The sequence below is a fragment of the Papaver somniferum genome, chromosome 5 (assembly GCF_003573695.1).
Source record: "Papaver somniferum cultivar HN1 chromosome 5, ASM357369v1, whole genome shotgun sequence".
NCBI classification, from domain to species: Eukaryota; Viridiplantae; Streptophyta; class Magnoliopsida; order Ranunculales; family Papaveraceae; genus Papaver; species Papaver somniferum.
Window position 1 is genome coordinate 179,874,312 of NC_039362.1, and position 17,652 is coordinate 179,891,963.

At 33.9% G+C, this 17,652-nt stretch overlaps 1 protein-coding gene across 1 annotated transcript; it reads right to left on the minus strand.

Annotated features, from left to right (window-relative positions):
- Nucleotides 1-6,331: 6,331 nt before the first annotated feature.
- On the minus strand, nucleotides 6,332-8,406 carry LOC113278248 (uncharacterized 38.1 kDa protein-like). The gene is made up of 9 exons (XM_026527144.1): nucleotides 8,168-8,406; nucleotides 7,996-8,051; nucleotides 7,741-7,855; nucleotides 7,526-7,648; nucleotides 7,246-7,433; nucleotides 7,099-7,158; nucleotides 6,844-7,003; nucleotides 6,666-6,734; nucleotides 6,332-6,569 (listed from the first exon to the last, which is right to left on the minus strand). The coding sequence occupies exons 1-9, from the start codon at nucleotides 8,294-8,296 to the stop codon at nucleotides 6,468-6,470; spliced, it is 1,002 nt and encodes a 333-aa protein (XP_026382929.1). The 5' UTR covers nucleotides 8,297-8,406; the 3' UTR covers nucleotides 6,332-6,467.
- Between the last annotated feature and the right edge of the window lie 9,246 nt (nucleotides 8,407-17,652).

The window sequence follows — 17,652 nt, forward strand, 5'->3', positions numbered from 1 at the left end:
TAGGATTCTTTTAGATTTCCTTTAAGTTTTCTGTTTCCTAGTTTAGTTATTCTTCAAGCCTATATAAAGGCTAGATTAAGTCTTGTAAGAGCTATCTATTACTCAATCAAATTATTAAACACAAAACTTATCTTTCTCTTCTTGCTTGAATTCTCTTCTCTTCTTGCTTATATCAATCTAGTATTGCTTTCTTTTACCTTGTTCCACATTAATTTTCTTATTATAACTTACCTGAACTATTATGGAAGATGTCCTGGCCTTGCTTAAAAAAAAAAACAATGCAGCTTAGCACATTACTTTGAAATGTTGAGGATCTACTGGCTTGACTATGTTAGGGAAGATGTCTTGTCCTTGCTCTAAGCGTCTAAAAAGACATTTCATTAGTTAGATGTATTGTAAAATTGTAGATTATTTTTTCTCTTTTAACCATATTTTTTATTTGGTGTGATGTGGCTTTCCCTCGCCCCAGTTATCATTTGATTTGGTAAAGCTAGGCTTAGCCTCACCCCCAATCCCGATATGATTTGGTAAAGCTCGGCTTCGCCTCTCCCCAGTCCCGATACGATTTGGTAAAGCTCGGCTTCGCCTCGCCTCAGTCCCGATATTCTCGCAAGTCCCCATTTCTTGTAATCTTATTAAAGTTGCTAGAACTATGAAATTCACGTTGTGTCTTGATGAGAGTATAATCATTCTTAAGAAATTATGTATTTTGATTAGTTAGGAGTCAACTATTCTTCATATGCACTTTCCCATTTGACAAAAAAATGAACACTAGCCTCGCTAAACTACTTCTGAGATGAGTCCAAAGTTTAACATAGGATGAATTTATTTATTAGTATTGTTGTGTTATTTTGAATACCAACACTAAAAAATCAAGTATTGAATACCAACACTTGATTCGCCTCGCCTCTCCGCGGTGTGCCATTAACAAAATGACCATCTAATTTGGAAGCCAAATGAGAATTAATGGCTCCTTCAACTTTAATTTGGTTTAAAAATAAACAAATAAAGGCAGTTATGAAATGGCACACTGAGGAGGGGCTCAGAGTTGTATATGAAATCAACTGAACAATCATAAAAGAAAAGCTGATGGTTTGTACTCCATGACGAAAGTGACAACAATGGATTAAAGTGTCCCCAAAAAGCGTATTAGAGCTGTCAGGGAAAGTTGTGATGTGTGCATCTTCATTGTTACTTCCTAACAGGAATTCCGAAGCATACGTTGAGTAGTAAAATCAAATAAATCGTGCCAATGAGAATACAAATTGATAATCGTTGCATACATGTAGAACTTCCCAAGCTATAGCATATAGAACTATCAAGCCAAGCCAATTTCTGTCAGCAGTACATAAATACATGATCTTCAAACATGAACCTGCTTTGGCATAACCATCTCAATGGTACCCTGTAAATTGCACATCCACGGTTACATTATAGTTCCCACAACTTTGGCTTGACACCTTAAAATTTGATCTCCGTCTTCTCCATCCTAACTATATATATGTGCACAGAAATAACCATGAAATAAAAGCAAAAAAATCAACCTAAACAAAAACATCCTAATTAAAATGTTTGTAGTAACTCTTTACCTATATGGAAATTCATGGCGCATGCTGGTTTACAATCAGCTTCGAAATATAACAATGAGACCTGTAATGTATATCAAATCAACAACCCAAATAATGAATAAGAAACAAAAATTTGAGACAGGGGAGTGTAAGAACTAACTCCGCTTAGCATATGATGAAAGACGATCTAATAGGAGGTTCCACTTCACCATCTTTTCCTTTGTCATCGTCTTTCTTGGGTGGAACCTAGTCCGATAGATTGTCATAAAGAGCATAATCAGCTTTGAAATATAAGAATAAGACCTATAATCAAAATCAAATCAACAACCAAAAAATGAAAAGGAAAACCAACTTTGAGACAGGGAAGTATAAGAACGAAATCCGATTAGCACATGATGAAAGACGATCTAATAGGAGGTTCCACTTCATGAGCTAATAGAAAACCAAGTTGCAGAATTGACGTAAAAGATGATTCCAGGGGACATTTCAAACCAAGAGCGGCAACAGTAGCATTGATAAGGCGTTTTTTGAGAGCTCAACCCATCGAGTACATGTGAATAGAGAGTCAAATGACCAGGCTAAAAATCAAAAAAACCAGCACACAAAATGACTGGTTCACATCAAGATGAAGTACACAGAGAATTTGCAAGTTGCAACATTAATTTTCAGCTTATTATAAAAGTGGCCTATTATGTTTAGGAGAAACTGTAGGAAAAAAATAAACCGCAAGCACATCAAAGTCATCCTAAAAAAGGAAATGCATATAGATGTTTGTACCAATACAGTTCGTGCATTTTTTCACCTTTGACTGCGTGAAGCAACAATTTTCAAAATTACCTGCACTTGGGACACGCCAGCTGCCTCTATGGTCAAGAGAAGTCCATGCGAAACCCCAGATCTGTAAACTGCAAATGTAGACTTTTAATTTGCAAGTCAGGAGGTACCACGCACAATTGTATATATTTTAATCCTCAAAGACTTAGCTCCAATACCTTTATAAAAATATTAAGTTTGAGAGACTGTCAACCTCTTGATACCACTATAATGCCGGTCATGGATCTCAATTTTCTTCAATGGCTCTTGCTCAAGAGGTATGCTTAACTTTCCATGCAGAACTGATTTTTCTGCATCCATTTAAGTAATGACATTTGTGAAAAGTTCTGCATATAATGGAAAATATGTAATAACCAAGACAGAGACACGAAAAGAAGAGTGCATGTGCGCATTCTAAAGAATACGGAGTGGAGATATACACAAACCTGCAGCCATATTATTTTGTAAAATTTCCCTAGAAGTCATAGCATTGTTGAGCTGGAAGAACGTATTGTCAATTCTCTGAATCTATTAATAGGTGCCCTTGTCGTTTCGCCTACATTTTAAAGACATTTCTCATACCCTTTCATGGCATATATGAACCCCACTTTGGGGCACTCACCTATAATATAGCTCGAAAACTTAGCTTTCTAAAGAATGCTTAGTATATAGCTGTCATGTATGACAGTCTATCCATGAAATGAAATTAGAGTTATTAGATGGTTTCCTTACAATAAAAGGGCTACGCAAAGACTTTTAGGGGGGGGGGGGGAATAAATCAAAAAACATTGCTGCAATTTCTAATACCAAATTTGATCAATTGTTGGTGACTAAAGGTAATCAATCAAATAATATTAAAATTAATAAATTTGAAGCACGTACCTGTCAAATGTTTACCAAGATTAGTTTTTTCTTTTCATCAGATGTTAACATTCTCGGTGCTTCTACTACCTGGTAAACGATTGCATGAGACACTTCCTTGCCGACTGTGGCCACCACGTTAAGAGATTTGATAAAAATTAAATCGCAACAATGTGCCTCATACAATTCTGGTAAAGTTCCTAATTAGCAACAAGAAGAAACAAAAGCATGACTTACCAACTTTTTGGCCTTTTTTTGCAAGATTAACAGCAAGCTCAAGATAGTTTATTTGCGAAATTTCAACTCCTCTGGCTTCCTCCTAAACACACCAACCTAACTAATTACAATGAAGATCAATGGGTAAGCGTTTATTGTTCCATGAACAGATAAACTGAGGAAAGAACTGAATAAAATCATCAAAAGACGTCAGATTTGATAAACCCAAACAAAAGAAAGCAGCGGTAAAAAAAACTCGTGATGCGTTTTGCAGTAAAAACCTTATTCGCATTAAGCCACTATCACCTGCATGCTGCATTATAATCAATAAAAAGAATACCCTAAATTGAAAAATAGAATTCATACCTTCAGTAGTAATGATGGTTGTAACAACTGCTTTCAAGTGAAAATCGTGAACTCGAACAACTCTTTGTGACAACATCAACCCCTTCTGTGAATAAGATGAAATAATCAAAACAAAATAAATCAGACATGACCCACATGGAAACAACTGATTTTAGGGTTAGTACAAAACAATTAGATTTTCACTTGTATACTCAACACAGTTAGAAAATCAAAACAAAACAAAAAAGGAAAACGATGATGAATTAAACGGAGAGAATTAAAACATGGAAAGGAGAGGAAGAAGGATACAGAGAGAACATGGAGAGGAGAGGATGCATATCCTAGGGTTTGTTCTTAGGGTTTTTTTTTTTTTTTTAATGTTTTGTGAGCGAAACAGAAAACTGGCTCTTAGGGTTTGTTTTTTGGTTTTATGCTTTGTAGGCGAAATTTATGTGGGAATTCCTATTTTTTCTCTCGTTTGAGGAAAAGTGAAACAGAGCAATTCTGTGAGAGGGCGACGGTCACCTTTCAACGTGGAGCCTAAGGAGCTTAGGATTTTAAAGGAGTTAGATTCATTTTATTGATGAAACCATATTTGGTTTCACCATCTACACTTATGGTTTCATATTTCTGTTGGGTGTGTTTTTTGTTGGGTGTGTTTAATTGATATGACCACGTTGAATCATTGGTTTTCAGTCATTGGTTTCATAATTATTCAGTTGTGTTTATGGCTTCATCATTTTGTTGGTACTTATGGTTTAGATATGGTTTAACAACAGAGAGAAAAAGAGAAACAGAGTCGTATCAGTGCAATGTTTGGTTCCATGTATTCCGTATTGATTTCACTTTTTAATGGTAAAAATGTTGTTAATATTTTCCGGAACAATATTTGGTTCCATATGTTTTTGTCTAAATTTGTTTTGATGAAACCAATCTTGGTTACCTCAAACAATTTAACTAAACACCAATTTTTTTGTGTTCTGCAGATGAATGTGGGTCACCGTAAAAAATCATTGTTGCTTCCGTATGGTGAACATGAAAAAGGCTTTGTCCAACGCGTAGGGGAAGAGGATATTAGTGTTAAAGAGTACATTGATCTTGTACTGCAGGTTGCTGATGGCAATGAAAAGCGTGTTGCTGGAAGTGAAGAGAATGTCGGTGCTGTAAGTTCAGTGAATAAATAGCATATCGCAAATGAGTAGATTGCTGGTACTATCAATTGAGTGCTTGCTCAAAATGAAGAGAATGTTGGTGCTGAAGAGAACTCTTATAAAGCCAAATACGGATGGGCGAGAACTTTGATCGAAAAACTTAAAATATGGGATTTCTAGAGAATATGAAGCACCGCTGGCAAAATATGATGCAGATGATAGGTTACAACAATATGAACAAACTAGTTGTAATACTTGTTAACTAGATGTAGTCGCATTTTGCAACATTATATGTTTCGATTCCAAATACTGATAATAGTTTATAACAAATTTCAATTTCTTATATGTGGTTTTAATTGTCAAATTTACTTTGTCTTGTAAAATTGATTCAAATGTCTGATTGCTTTCAAATGAAAAAATTCTAAAATAGTGCAGATGAATCCATAAAAAAAATAGTAAAAAATGATGAAACCAAAAATGGTCCTAACATATTCCAGATGAAAACATATGTAATATGATGAAACCTATTTTGGTTCCAACATAATATGATGAAACCTGTTTTGGTTCCAGCAAATTATCAAAGCCTCCAAAACTCTGACAAACTTAATCTAAAACGAAACAAACATAAAACATAATCAACATGTTTAACTGCAAAAAGATGTACACAAGAGAATAAATGAAAAAAACCAGTCAAAACAAATATCAAAATGAAATTTGAAAACTTAAATTCAATGAATTATAGTCAAAATAACTTCAATTGATGCAATTTCAATTGATAATAAAGCCGAGATATAAATTGAGTTGAAAGCAGATCCAGAATACAGTGAAACTGTAACTTCGTTTCTATTCATCAATTAAACTAAAAAAAAATCGGCATGAAATTGATCTTGAATTAACTTCTCTTCTCTGAATGATGAAATCGAAACCTAAAAACACGAAGAGAATAATAACATGGAAAATCATCTTTTTTTAAATATGATTTCTTAGCAGATGATTAAAAACTAAGAAATCGATCTGAATTCAAAAATCAGCAGGAGATGATCACAAATCAACTTCTCTTCTATTTTGTGAAATCGAATTTTTGTAAATTGAAACCCTAAGAAATTACACGAAGAAACAGGGAGAAGATGTGTTTTTGATCTGTTTTCACTTAACTTCCGTCAAAATTTCCTTTGAAATCGACAGAATATGCACGGAAGGTCAGTTCTGGATTTTTGAAAGATCCTAAAAACTAAATTTACATATAATCAAATGAAATGGGGGTTTTTGTGCCATTTTTTTTCTTCAAATGGTTTTTATTAAGGCCAAATATTATGGCAAGTGTTTTTGTAATTCAAAGAGTATCACCTTGATTTTTTATAGCTTAATATGTATTAGTAGTGCTAATCAACAAATTTATATTTATTTTCAGTTTAGAATTTCAACAAATTCATATTCGTGTTTACTTTTACAACAATGCAATATATATACGTTTACAATTTCAGTTTGGACTTCCTGTATAAAGTACTACAAGTTAGCGGTTTCCGTCGCGTTTGTTTTTTCTCCATTCCCATGGCTTTTGGGGGTTCGGCGACGCCCATAATCCAACCTGTTTAGCTCTAGCCGCATTCTCCCACTAATTTCATTAACAGTCATTAGCAATATGAGTATTACATACGGTTGGTTTGAGGATGAATCAAACTTTTGAGTCGAGGAGAATTCATCTACTAACCTTTATGAGTTCAGGGCGCTTGTCATACGCTGCATAATGCCATGCACACCCTTTCTTGAGCATCACTTCCTGTAGGATGGGAAGGTAATATACGAAAAATCAGAAACAATAATGAAAGATGTTCGGTCGAACAATCTAACCAAGAGAAGCGCTAGTGTGTGAGGTATATATATGTCACCTGTACAAATTTTCCATTGCAATGGATGTCTCCTACAAGTCTACCGTACCGATCCTCAGTATACACGTGAATTATCAAACATTTTCCTTGAACCAGCTTAACAAGTTCTTGCTTTGCTTCTTGTCCGTAGGGCATTTTACTCTCTGGGCAATCAATTCCACTGTTTTATGATTTAATAAAAAGGCTCCACGGAAGTTAGAAACGATATGGATACCCTCAATTCTAAGCAGTAATCAAGTGAGAATTAGACTGTACCTCAATCGAACCCGATACTTTTTGGCAAGGATGTCCTCATCGTTGGAACCAGTTAGTACTCTATGCATCACAAGAAAACCATAAATAAAAACATATTGCAGCAATAGTTATAACCGAGGAAACACATTAAGTTGGAATGAGCAATACCTATAACCAGCCTCAATAATGGTCTTATGAAGTGCATCTGCCTTTGGATAATCCTTGGATGCACGTGCTTTCGCTCGTTGTGATGCTGCAACTTGTACAGCCTTGGGTACACTGGGTGCTTCTCTAGGATCTGAAGCGCTAACATAGACAGTTATGGTATCCCCGTCAGGAATAGCTTTTGCATCCACCTAGTATACATATGGTATGTTAATTAACATTGTGAAATTACTTTGAAACGAGGGAGGTTACTTGCACTTATTTTCAAGGAGTATGATCTCACCGGAAGTGTATGTAATTCAAACTTCACTCCTTCCGGTACTGAAGTAGGATTTATCACGACAGGATCAGGACTTTCAACCTGCGGGTTATCTTGAAGCGGAAGTCCGTAAAACTTCAAGAATCCCTACACCAAAGACAATAACCCCTTAGCATTTATATTCATCTTAAATCTTCACAATAGCATAATGTCTATAGACATCAATATATACATAATACCTCTACATCATCCTTTTTGTGATGCTTTAGGGTCTGAATGACAAGCGCAGATACTTGTTCCGGTGTTTCCGGTGCCGGTATTGCTTCTTGCCATGTCTGAAGTAGTTTGGTGTACCTTCAACATTTCAACAACAATATATTCAAAACTACATATGTAATGAAGTTTATTCCACTTGGATCAAATCCTAAATTCCTGATATAACTTAACCCAGTAGACGACTGAAATTCAATAACACAATAGGATTGAAATTGTACCAATTAGCTTGAGCTTTCTTTGATGATACAACAAGTTGACTAAGGCCTTCAGGAACCTACTTGATCCAAAATAAAAAAACTAAATTAGATGTTGATTACTATTGTAATTACCAAAAACAAAGAGCTAACCGTTGATCATATCTAAATTGCAGCTATAGCTTCTGAATTGTACCTCAGATGTGAGCTCAAACTGATTTAGATCATGAGCTAGAGCTGAAACACCAGCAGTGGAAGTTGTTGATCCATGTGCATGATGATGATGAATTGCCTCATGAGCTAAATACCTTATAGCATTTCCCATTCTCTTTTGTGAAAATGAAACAAGAATTTGAAGAAATTTATAATATACAAAGATAAATTGAAATAACAGATGGGGATTGAAAGATAGGTGGGATATTTTAGAGCTTGAGAGTTTGACTTATAAACCAATTCATAAGAATCATTTTTCTGCATTCAGTAACCAATAAACCAAGCCAATCCTTTTGCACGTCTTCTCAGTGTGTGATTGTGATCGAGTTGCATGTCCTAATCAGCCCTTAACGTAAGAATAAGTAGTCTATAATTAAGGTGTGCATTAAAACATTGTGTTCTACTTGGGCCATCGGTTGTAACCATAGGTCGACATAAGACCAGTCATTCATCATTTTAGTCTCGTGTCTTGTGGTAGTTAAAAAAACACTAATATTTGATTAATAATTGTCAACTCGTACAACTCAGAACACAGAGATCGGCGAATCGGGATCCTGATGCATATATATACAAATGTCCTAACAAGAACAAGAATTTCCAGGAACATATCGAATATTTCAAATTATTAATTATATAATTAGAAAAGAATAGTATATTACGTAACCCCTAGTGCCTTCTTAGTGAGCATAATTAAATGTGTCCGCTAATTAAGTTCAAGAACAGTCGGAAGGTGTCCGCTAATTAAGTTCAAGAACGTTCGGCCAACCCGGTGGCAAAGGAGACGCCCCATCTGCTATGATGCTTGTGATTAAATGGACGGTTTATATTAGAAGATACATTACTCCATACACAAGAAAGTTGAATAGATGCTTGGAAAGAAGATTTTTGTTATAGGGAAAGCTAAAATATTTAGGGGGAAAGTTGACTTTCCGGTCAAACAAAATTGATCAAGGATGACTGGGGCAGATATAAATAAACTCAATAATCTTCCATTACCCTGCCCGTGTTCAGCATTCCTCTTCCTCTCGCGCAGATATGTCTCCTTCATGAATTGATTGTTTTTTTCTTGTGGTCGGATCTTTCTTGAGTATATTGAAACAAAGACCAATTTTATCACTTTCCAATTAGATCAAGTTGCGATTAACCATCAGAATGCTAGAATAAATAAGTTTATGATCTTATCAAAATCAATCGCCATTCCCAGCGAGAACATGAACTTCCAAGTTTCAGTCCCTTTAACCTTAATTTATAGCACAATAATTAATTGGTATTAACTGATCACATGGTTAAATCTAGATTACTATAATGACCATGTCCTCGTCGAAATATGGTGGACAAAAATTGATGTTTAACGTAATGATCCTTCTTCGCTCTCTAGTAACCAGTTCTGGTAATTTCTTAGTATTGAGGCCTCATATTACACATAGAAGGTAGTTGTCTTGCAGTTTGCATCATCTTTCGCATTTCCTGACCTTGGTATTCTCCTCGTTGTATCATGTCGTACGTGCATCATCATGTTGGGTGATACACCTACAGTTTTCACTCACGTCCATCATCTATCGGCCACACCATTGTTTCATTTGTCATGTTGGACTAGCAGTTCAGCTCAAGTTCTGTGATTTTCATAGGTACTGTTTTACATATTAATATGCATTCTTTGCATCTCGTTTTGGCATCTATCTGATTGAGGCCATAACTGAGATTTTTCATACCATATTTAGTTCCTACTTGAATCTCAATCGAGGTTTTAGCCTTTTTGAAGTAAATCAGTGAATAAGCATAAAGCTAGAATGTTTATCGGGGATGACTTAAAGTCAATCAAAGGGGAAAGTAAAACATCAAGATTTTTCGTTTTAAGCATCAAGACGGGAGATAAGTGTGTTATTTCTTAAGTTTTTTTTTATTTCTGCCCTAATTTTCCATAATCAACTTTATTTGACCATATGTCAGCTTTCCCCATAAACTATTTAGCTTTCCCTATAACAAAAATTCAAAAGAAATGTAAAAAGCAAGCTGGACTCATTTGTATTTAGATATGTAAATTAGGTTATGATATAAATAAAACTTTTAGGTGCTACAGAATCATAAAGGTTTTGATGGGAAATCCTGCCAGAGATTTTTTCTTATATCCGGGTGTGGTGGGCCATAAATACTTGTGAATAGCCATGATTGTTCAGGCGGTGGTGGAATAATCTTAGTATGAAGAAAATTTTGTGAGTGAAGTAGTATTTGGATGTTGAGGTTATCGTCCCACATTAGACATAGACCTCCTCTCCTTCCGATTTTAGGGACAGAGAGATGATTATGAAACTGAAGGTATTGTGCCAAGTTTCTCATATGATGATCGTTAGCTAAGGTTTCATAGAAGAATAAGATGTTGGGCTTATGAAGGGAAACTAGCCCGCGTAGATGTTGTATAGGTATTGGGTGGTTTATACCTCGAAAATTCCAAGCCTAAATAGTCTTTATCAAAGGATTAGGCATAAAAAGTATATATATATACAGATACAGAGGTGGAATAATGCACTGGTAGATTTGTTAGGAAATTTAAATGGGCCTTTGTTTCTTAGGACGAAGGAGAGTGGGCTTAATGCGCTGGTAGATTTGTTAGGAATTTATATGGTCCCTGTTGCTTAGGACAAGGTAGAGTGGTCTTGGAGCAAGCCTAAGAAGGGTGTTATTATCGTGAACTTAATGGAAATGTGAAAATTAGGCGCAGGCCCCAAACAAATAATATTTTCATTGTCAGGCCCATAATTAATTTTAGGTACCGTGACACCCATAATTATTTCTGTGACACCCATAATTGTATGAAATTATTAAAAATGTATGCATGACAGATTATGCATCCGCATGACAGGTTATGCATCAGGGGTATAATTGGCAACGCAACTTGAATATAACATATCTAAAAATCCGCGCCTTGGAATTTAACAAATTTTATATCGTTGGAAATCTTTTTAAGAGAGCTACGCAACGAGTACAAACAAGAATATCAAATTTTTGTTTTTCACGAAAAAAATCGGAGGTGATCATCATTTTAGGCAAAATTTTCGAAAACTTGATACATAACCATTATGCAGCCACCAAAAAAGATGCATAACACATTCTGCAGACGCATAACGAATTATGCAACCATTTTCTCCACTGCGTAACAAATTATGCATTTGGATAACAAAGTTATGCATCTATAACAAGTTATGTAATCATTGTTTTGGTTGATTCTAGTGCGTACATAAAAAAAATGATGCATAATGCAGTATGCATCCATATTTACGGATGCATGTCAGGTTATGCATCTATTTTCTCGATGCATAATGGATTATGTAGCCATATTTTCGGACGCATAACATGTTATGCATCAATTTTCACATCTGCATAACATGTTATGCAGATATTATTGTAGGTGCATGACAAGTTATGCAGTCTTTGTTTTTGTTGGTTTCAATAATAACAAAAAAGTTGTTGCATAACGAGTTATGCAACTGTTTTCTGGACTGCATAACAAGTTATGCAACAAATTTTGTAGATGCATAACAGGTTATGCATCCATTTTCATAGATGCATAAAAAATTATTCAACCATTATGACCAACACCAATACATCCGTAGCTTCCAAATCAACAACACCAACTCCTCAAACTCAGCTTATCCAACAAAATATAAACGGAAGAAAATGATAATCATCAAGACTCCTCTGTGCATACTACTACCCGGTTCAAGATCATAAATGGTTTATAATTTAAGAAAAGTCACTAACAAATAAACAAAAACAAAAGAAGATATGGCTTCATTACTAATGCGATACTCAATGTTAAATCAATAGAAAGTACAACCAATGGAGTTTCTTCCTTTACCTGGAGACTCGAAGAGAAGAAATCTAAAAAAGTTGATCGGCCGAAATCTTCTCTAATGCCAACAAACACTACACCAAAAACAAAAACCAAATTCACATTTAATAAATAAATCCAAAAATTGTGCAAACCAACTACATAAGCTAAGAAAACAACTTTGTACTCTTTGATAAGAAAAGAAAACAGCAGCTTGGCAGTCGTCATCTTAACCGTTGTAATCCTTAATATCACTAGTACTATGAAAGAACATTTTCTTTGATTAGTCAGCCTCTGCAGGACCAACCGAAGACCCAAAATGTTTGTTAAAGGTGTGATCCTCAGGTTGTATCCCTTGTATGCAGTATAAAGCCAACACCGCGATGGATGTGAGCACTAGAAGACCAGAACGACGAATGCAATATGTATAGTTCGGTTATATTAGCAAAATCATTCTTCAGTATATAAACCAAATCATGGCCAAGTTTAAAAACTCATTCAGGATTTTTAACAAACACCTGCGGGTTTTGATGGTGGTACACAAACCCGTGTCTTCCATTTTTACCAGCAGCAACACCAACTCCTTGACTTGTTTCCGTGCACACCATTCAAGGCTACCATCAAACGTACCTTCTTTACTGTCTTCTTATACTATTTAAGGTTCAAACAAATCCAAAAAAATTCTTCTTCCCGGTTCTATAACCCCAAACCATCAACAGTAACTTCAACTCTTTCTTCTATATTTCTTCAAACACCGTCAAACCCCACTCAATGGAAACTCATCAATTCTCGACCAAATCCAAAAAGGAGTGATACCCAATTTCTGATTCCTACTCGTCTTCAATTCCATGTCCGGAAAATATCTATCCTTCCTTTCCTTCTTGAATTCAGTTTAAAAAACTTGACAACAACAACTTGAATCCATTAATTGAAACGGGCATCATAAAAAATTCAACCTAGTTTCTTACAAGAAAAAAATCCTCCTCTAATGTTGTTATGGATTTGCTTCTGCTGCTGCTCTTTCTGCGAACATTTTTGTAATGTGTTGATTTCCTCTTCAAATCTCTCTTTCTCTCCCCGAAGAAAAGCGTACTTTCGCATTTTAAAGGAAAAAAAATCCACATAACTTAATTTCAAAAATCGTGGGTGTTAGAGAAATTTTTATCCACGGAATGGGTGCGCGCCTGAAGTTCTGCAGCCGTGGGTTTGAGGGTAGGAAAAAACTGAGAAATGGGTCTGGTGGTAGTTTTCACTAATGGAAAAGATGATTTTATTCGATGTAACCGAGGTTACTACAGATATCTACTTAAATGGGTTAGTAAATCTCAAAGAACATATAAATGTTTAGCACACAAAAACTAACAGCAGTGAAGGAAATATTATTGAGAACGAGCTCAATATATAACTACACATATTAGCTTACCCTAACTAATAGAGAAAAATAATAAATTGAATCTCTAAAAACTTCTTATATTAGAAGATGGATACAAACAACAGTTATCATAATTGTACAAAAAAAACTTCCAGGACCTGCTACAACTTTAAACACTGAACACATTTTACTAGAATACATACATAGATGTTAATATGAATAAGTATTCAAGAGAAATTAAAACTTCAAGAGTGACGGTTAACTGAACTCAGAATGATTTAAATTTAATGAAGTATGGTAATCTATGATGTACTCTATCACCAGTAGGTTCAATTACATAATCTGGCTAACTTGCATAAGATATACTCTGGATAGAGAATATGTTGCCATAAGAGTTACAGAAACTGGTGAGAAAATAAAGCCTTGATTCTAAGATTAAAATAAAATTCCAAGAGAATTGAGTATAGATGCAGAATATGATAGCTAATATGGATTCTCTAGGTGAGAGACTTGGGTAAATTAGAAAAAAGAACAGGAAATTACTAACGAAACAGATACTAGAAGGTGTTTTTCAAATGAAATCCATGTGAGAATCTACAAACTACATATATTGATCAGATAAATGAAATGACTTGTAGACGATTAAGGTGTAGGTAAAGTTAGACAAAACAAAGCAATATAGAGATTAATACCCGGTCATATTATTATGATTAATCAAGCATAAAGAGTAATGAGAGACCACAGTGAGTTAAGAAGTTCTGGTATTAAACTAAGATTTAAAGAATGTAGGTAGGCCACGAACTTGCTCAAGTTGAAAAGAGAATGTAAAGATAAGAATGAAAGATATCGAATAATTATTCTAAATTTAGTTGTAACGGGTAAGGATTTAACAATATAAATGTAGCGAATGCAAGGAGATTTCCTTGTATGTTTCACAAGAAATCCGTGAAAGGACTGATTTGATGCATTCAACAATTTATAGTATATATATTAACGTGTTTTTCTACTTTCAACTTTATAAACAAAAAGGTTCTACTAAATTTTATTTGATATATATTTATGGCATTTTTTTATTGGTTTCCTTTTGCAATGAATATCTTTTTTCGATATTGATTTCTGGTTAGAATATGCTTATTTACTATTAGTATGTGTTTGTGTATATAATACGGAAAAAAAAAAGTTTTAAAAAAATTAATCACGACAAAACCGATAATATATACTCATATTATCTTAATATATTTACTATGTGGATTAATACCTTAGTCATCAAACTATGTTGCTGTGTTAAAAACAAAGTTTCTCGTGATATGAATTTTCCTTTTTGCGTATAAAAATTTGCGAACAAAATATCTACATTGTTTTCATTCAAATCAATGAAGTGTTTTGATACTTATGGTTTTGATAATTATAAAAGGCATCTATCTATCATATATATTGCTTATTCCTTGTTGTTTACGATTTAATCATTCATAAAAAAAGGTTTTGGGGTGTTTTTTTTGTGTAGATATTTTTCTATTTAACACAATAAGGGTTTTCTTTTGATATCCAAAACCGAATAAACAACATTTGGGGAAAAAGTTAAATGTAGGACACCTATTGATTCAGATTCATATAGTCATATTACAAACATCTCTAATCAATTGTGTTCTGATTGTGGTGATATTGGTAGTTGTGATTCAGATTTGATTACAGAAGAAAAAAAATACCATATCTTTGGTTTGGGTTTCTTGATCTCAAATCTCATATTTTTCTGATTTTTTTTTTTTGAGTATTTTAATCTGATCTAACCTAATTGGGTTTAAAATGCTTTTGGTTTGCAGAGAATCAATTTGATCCATGGAATCTGGCCAAACCTTCCATCAATTGAAAGAGAAAAAGAGTGAAAATTAACTCCAAAAGAGTAACTAAAGAATAAAAAATTCATAGCAAATTGTGAGGCTCAACTAAAATAGCCATACAACATCCATAGAGTCTCAAAAACAAAACAAATAAACATCACAGTGTCAAATCTCGGACATTATCAACACCCACCACTCTCCATAATGGATTACCAAATTCGAATCTCTGATGAATAATACCTACAAGGCAGAATGTATTAAAAAATAGTTTAATTAAACACAAGTCATAAGAAGAAAGCTGATTATTATGACACACATAGATAAGAACAAAATTTAGGCTTGGGGAGTATGTATCTACTTTCTTCATCTGTTCTCCCCGCAAAAAGAAAAGGAAGGTAGACTATAGTTTCTGTTGATTAATATTTTTTCTTGGTAACATTTTCTACAGATAACTAATTTAACTACAACCTAGTTTTGATTCCCATCATGTGAATGAGGAGCCAGGATACTCATGAAATTATGTTACTACGTTAATAATACAATCTATCATGATATGATTTTTCCTTTTTGGATATAAAAAAGTTGCAAATTAGTATCTTTATTGTTTTCATTCAACTTATTGAAGTGTTTTGACATTTATGGTTGTGGTAATTAAAAAAGGCTATCCATCCCTCATGTATATTGCTTATTTCCTTGTTGTTTGCAATTAAGTCATTCAATACGAGTTGATTTCTCTGGTTATATAAAAAGAAAAAAGGTTTGGAGGAGTTTCTTTTGGTGGGCAGTTTTCTATCTAATGTAATAAGTTTTTTTTTCTTTTGATATCCAAAATCGAGTATAAGTCAGTGGATAAGAAAGCATTTGTAATTCAATTGAATGTATTTACTATGTTACCGAGAGACTTCAAATGTTAACGAAAATATATTCGATTCATTATATATATTGTAAATTAAAATAGAATTTAATATACACATTCAATATTTCTTAAAATTATAGAATATGATAAAAACGGTAGAATGGTAAATCATTATTATTACTAATTATTTGTCGTCTTGTGCTGCAGAGATTCACGAGCTTTTCTCGAGGGAAGAAAAACAAGAGTAAATGAAGAGATTTTATATAGTGTCGCGATCTAAACAATTTACCTCTCATGTTGTATTGGTATAATTGAGAACTTCGAGTAAATAAATAAAGAAATGAAAACGAATGTTGAGAAAAGAACTTTGCTTCAGAGAGAAAACCTAACCCCAAATCTTATTTTGATTTTCCATTCACTTAAATTGGCGGTTTTATTGTCCTCGATTCTTTTTCACAAAATGACAAGTCAATTCATGATAATAAGATCATTAGAAATTAGTTTTCTAACATAACTTAAAAGGAGCATATTACAGTGAGTATCAAGAGAAAAACACTACCATCTTGTTTTCCAGAGATTGATGAGTTTCTTAGAGAGAGAGAAAGAGAAACAAGAGGTGTTGTATAGTATCGATCTAAAAAATTTACTGCTCATGTTGTTTTGGTAAGACGAGAGCTTCGAGTAAAGAAAAAAAATACGGACGATTAAATCCAACAACAAATCTAATTTTAATTTAATCTACGCTTAAAATGGTGGTTCTATATTGCTCGAAAATATTTACAAACTGACAAGTTAGTTCATGACAACCCGATTATTAGAATTCGTTTTGTAGCTTAACTTAAAAGGTGCTTATTACAGTGAGTATCAAAAGATCAATACAACCTTCTCGTGTTCCAGAGATTCACAAGGTTTTCTTGGAGGGGGAGAAAACTTTAACCAAAAGAATACATATGATAGTGTCAATCTAAATTTTTTACCTCTCATGTTGTTCTGGTACAAACGAGAACCTCAGGTAAATAAACAAAATAAAGACAACGGTAGAGAAGGAAGATTTGCTCTCGATAGGAAACCTAACCTCCAAATCGAATTTTAATTCAATCTACACTAAAGATGGTAGTTCCATTTTTCTCGAATGTGTTTACAAACTGACAATTTATTTTATGAGAACAAGATATTTAATGTTGGTTTTCTATCTTAAAAGGAGCAAATTACGGTGACTAACAAGAGAAAAACTCCAACAAGGGAGAGATTATCTTTGATGGATATATAACTAAAGTAAGTTCAAAAATCTAAATCCAACACTCTGATTCCATTTTCTCCAGATTATACAATGACAAATATCTACAAAACCAACTAATTTTCCAAGAAAACACACCCACAGCTTCCTCTTCCATCCCACAATGGATGCAAATGGCTTCACTCCTACCTATTTTCCGTCAATTCATTTTCCATTGTATCGGAAACGGTTTAGACACTCCTATCCAGGAAAATTGGATTCCTCAATTTCTAAACCTTGACCCCTCCCAATGCTACCCTACCCAATCAGTGTCTGATCTCATTGACCATCTTACAA